Source organism: Colobus angolensis, unplaced genomic scaffold (assembly GCF_000951035.1).
Source record: "Colobus angolensis palliatus isolate OR3802 unplaced genomic scaffold, Cang.pa_1.0 Scaffold310, whole genome shotgun sequence".
NCBI lineage: Eukaryota > Metazoa > Chordata > Mammalia > Primates > Cercopithecidae > Colobus > Colobus angolensis.
In genome coordinates this window covers 3,209,444-3,212,327 of record NW_012116378.1, presented here as the reverse complement: position 1 = coordinate 3,212,327, position 2,884 = coordinate 3,209,444, and the positions used below count along the sequence as shown (strand labels likewise).

At 50.6% G+C, this 2,884-nt stretch overlaps 1 protein-coding gene across 1 annotated transcript in view; it reads left to right on the top strand.

Moving 5' to 3' along the window:
• SHROOM2 (shroom family member 2) overlaps positions 1 to 2,884 on the top strand; it is an 83,223-nt gene that overhangs the window by 64,552 nt on the left and 15,787 nt on the right. Inside the window, exon 6 of the mRNA XM_011950911.1 lies at positions 1,318 to 2,013. Coding sequence (XP_011806301.1) covers positions 1,318 to 2,013 — 696 coding nt within the window. The remainder of the gene's footprint in view (positions 1 to 1,317; positions 2,014 to 2,884) is intronic.

The following is a 2,884-nucleotide window of genomic DNA, read 5'->3' as shown; positions in this document are numbered from 1 at the left end:
TGCCTCAGCCTCCCGAGTAGCTGGGATTACAGGTACACGCCACCATGCCTGGCTAATTTTTGTATTTTTAGTAGAGGCAAGGCTTCACCATATTGGCCAGGCTGGTCTCGAACTCCTGACCTCAAGTGATCCACCCGCCTCGGCCTCCCAAAGTGCTGGGATTACAGATGTGAGCCACTGCGCCCAGCCGTTCGAGTTATTTTGATAACACTTCAAGCTAGGAGTTTCTGTTAGTGTCTGCCTGGTGCACATGAGAAATCCGACTTCCTTGAGTGGGGTTGCTGTTGTCTGAAGCTCTGAGGTTGAGCTATTTGGTTACAGCTTGTTTTCTAAGCCTGTGCTGTGTCTTCAGCCTCCTCTAAGCTGAGAGCAGACCTGCCCTCCCAACACTTTGGGACCAGACCTCCCAATACTTTGGGAGGCCGAGGCAGGTGGATCGCTTGAGGACAGGAGCTCAAGACCAGCCGGGCCAACATGGCGAAACCCCATCTCTACTAAAAATACAAAAATTAGCCAGGCATGGTGGTGCATGCCTGTGGTTCCAGCTACTTGGGAGACAGGCAAGAGGATCACTTGAACCCAGGAGTTTGAGACCACCCCGGGCAACACAGACCCCATCTCTACAAAAATTTTAAAAGTTAACCAAGCATGGTGATGGGCACCTATAGTCTCAGCTACTTGTAAAGCTGAAGTGGTAGGATTGCTTGAGTCCAGGAGTTCAAGGCTGCAGCATGCTATGATCACGCCACTGTACTCCAGCCTGGGCAACAGAGCGAGACCGCAACTCTTACAAAGAGCCTTTGTTGGTCTTAATTTTCATAATGCAATACTGATTTTCAAGGTCTTATTAAATAAGTGATTTGCAGCTCATCTTAGAAAGGTTTACCCCTTTGTATATGGCAATTTTCCATAAGCCACATAAAAATACTGTGACTTGAAGTAAATATTTCTGAATCTAGCCTTATGTGAGCCTTTCCACAAACATTCATGTTGTTTCTGAAATTTTTGTTCATTTGTTCCTGCAAAAACAAATGCAATTTGTGTGTGCATGTGTGTCTGTGTGTGATGTGTGCACCTGTGTCTTGAACGCTTCATGTTCCCTTTTGGGACACGCCAGTCGACAGCCTCATGTTGTTCGAGGTGTGTCACGACTCCCCACCTTGCATGAGGAGTTGCAGTGGCGACAGGTGTGGGAAAGTGCATATGGATTAACTGCTGAAAGTGGCTTCCGGGGATTGTGAAGATCCAGGTCCAGTCCCTTGTGGTGGGAAGGTGTTATTGGAATTGTTGATTGATTTGTACTTGTTCTTCCTCTAGACAAGCAGATGTCCAGTGTCGGGAAGGCAGCCCAGGATCACAGCAGCACCCACCGAATCAGAACGCACCGAACCCACCCGCATTGTCTGAACCATCTCCCTCCCAGGGAGCCCCAGAGCTGCCCCAGGAGGGCCGGGGCCGAGCAGGAACCCTACCTCGAGATTATAGATACTCGGAGGAGAGCATCCCAGCAGACTTGGGACCCCGAGCCCACAGCCCTGGGTCACCCCTGCATGCTCAAGGACAAGACTCGTGGCCAGTGAGCTCAGCCCTGCTCGCCAAGAGGCCAGCCCTACAGAGGCCACCACCACCCAAGCGCGAGCTCAGGAGATACAGGGCCACAGACAGCGCACCTGCCGACGCACCCCTGGCCGTCCTTGGCAGGCCCTTCACAACACCGTCCCCTGCGTCCCTGGATGTGTGTGTGGCCCGTCTGTCCCTCTCCCACAGCCCCTCTGTGTTCAGCAGTGCCCAGCCCCAGGACACCCCGAAGGCCGCTGCCTGTGAGCGTGGAAGCCAGCATGTGAGTGGGGACACATCCCTTCCTCTGCCAGAAGCACCGCTCCCTCCCAAGCAGCAGCACCTGCGCCTGCAGACGGCCACCATGGAGACCTCGCGCTCCCCCTCGCCCCAGTTCGCCCCCCAGAAGCTGACAGACAAACCTCCCCTGCTCATCCAGGATGAGGATTCAACCAGGTACTGTCCTGCGACAGTGTTCCCTCCCCACAAGGCTCCTTCCGTGGGACACAGGTTCTCAGTGGGTCTTTCTGGGGAGACACCTGGGCACCTTGCTTTAGCTCAAGGCGTTGAACTTAAAGTCAGTCCTGGGGAATAACTGCGTGGACAGAAAGTGAAGCTTCAGTGGTGGTTGGATTTTTATCTCACTGGGGGGCTGCTCTTTCCTGCGGGGAACAGGGGTAGATGTGAATAGGTGGTCCATCTTCCCCTTCTTCCAAGCCAGATGCATTTATATCTGCATTACCCACAGGCATCTGCAGGGTAGAGGTCTGTTTTGTTGTTGTTGTTGTTGTTGTTGTTGTTTTAATGCAGTCAATATTTGTGATTGGAATTGATTTGAACGTAAGCATGCGACCTTTAGGTGAAATTGGTAACGGTGTAAGGTTCTAAAGGGAAAGTGTCTTACTCCTTTCACTGCTCTAGTAAGATCTCATAGACTGCACGGCTCATTAACAGGAGAAATTTGTGAGTTGATGAGGGCTGGTTGCTGGAAGGTCCGATCCACTGTGTTCTGTCCTTATTTTGAAGTCAAGGCTTGTGAAACTGTTCTAATGTGGAAGTCAAGAGCGTTTTTAAGAAGAGAGACCATTTTTATTAAAAAATGATCAGGAATAGATGCTTTGTTTTGGAAAGTGTATGTGAACCCGTGGGAGATAGGAGATTTGGTTTTATTCTTTCCCAGTATTTTATTTTATATTATTATCATTATTATTATTATTATTGTTATTATTCCCTGTCGCCCAGGCTGGAGTTCAGTGGTGCGATCTTGACTCCTGGGTTCAAGTGATTCTCCTGCCTCAGCCTCCCGAGTAGCTGGGATTACAGGCAC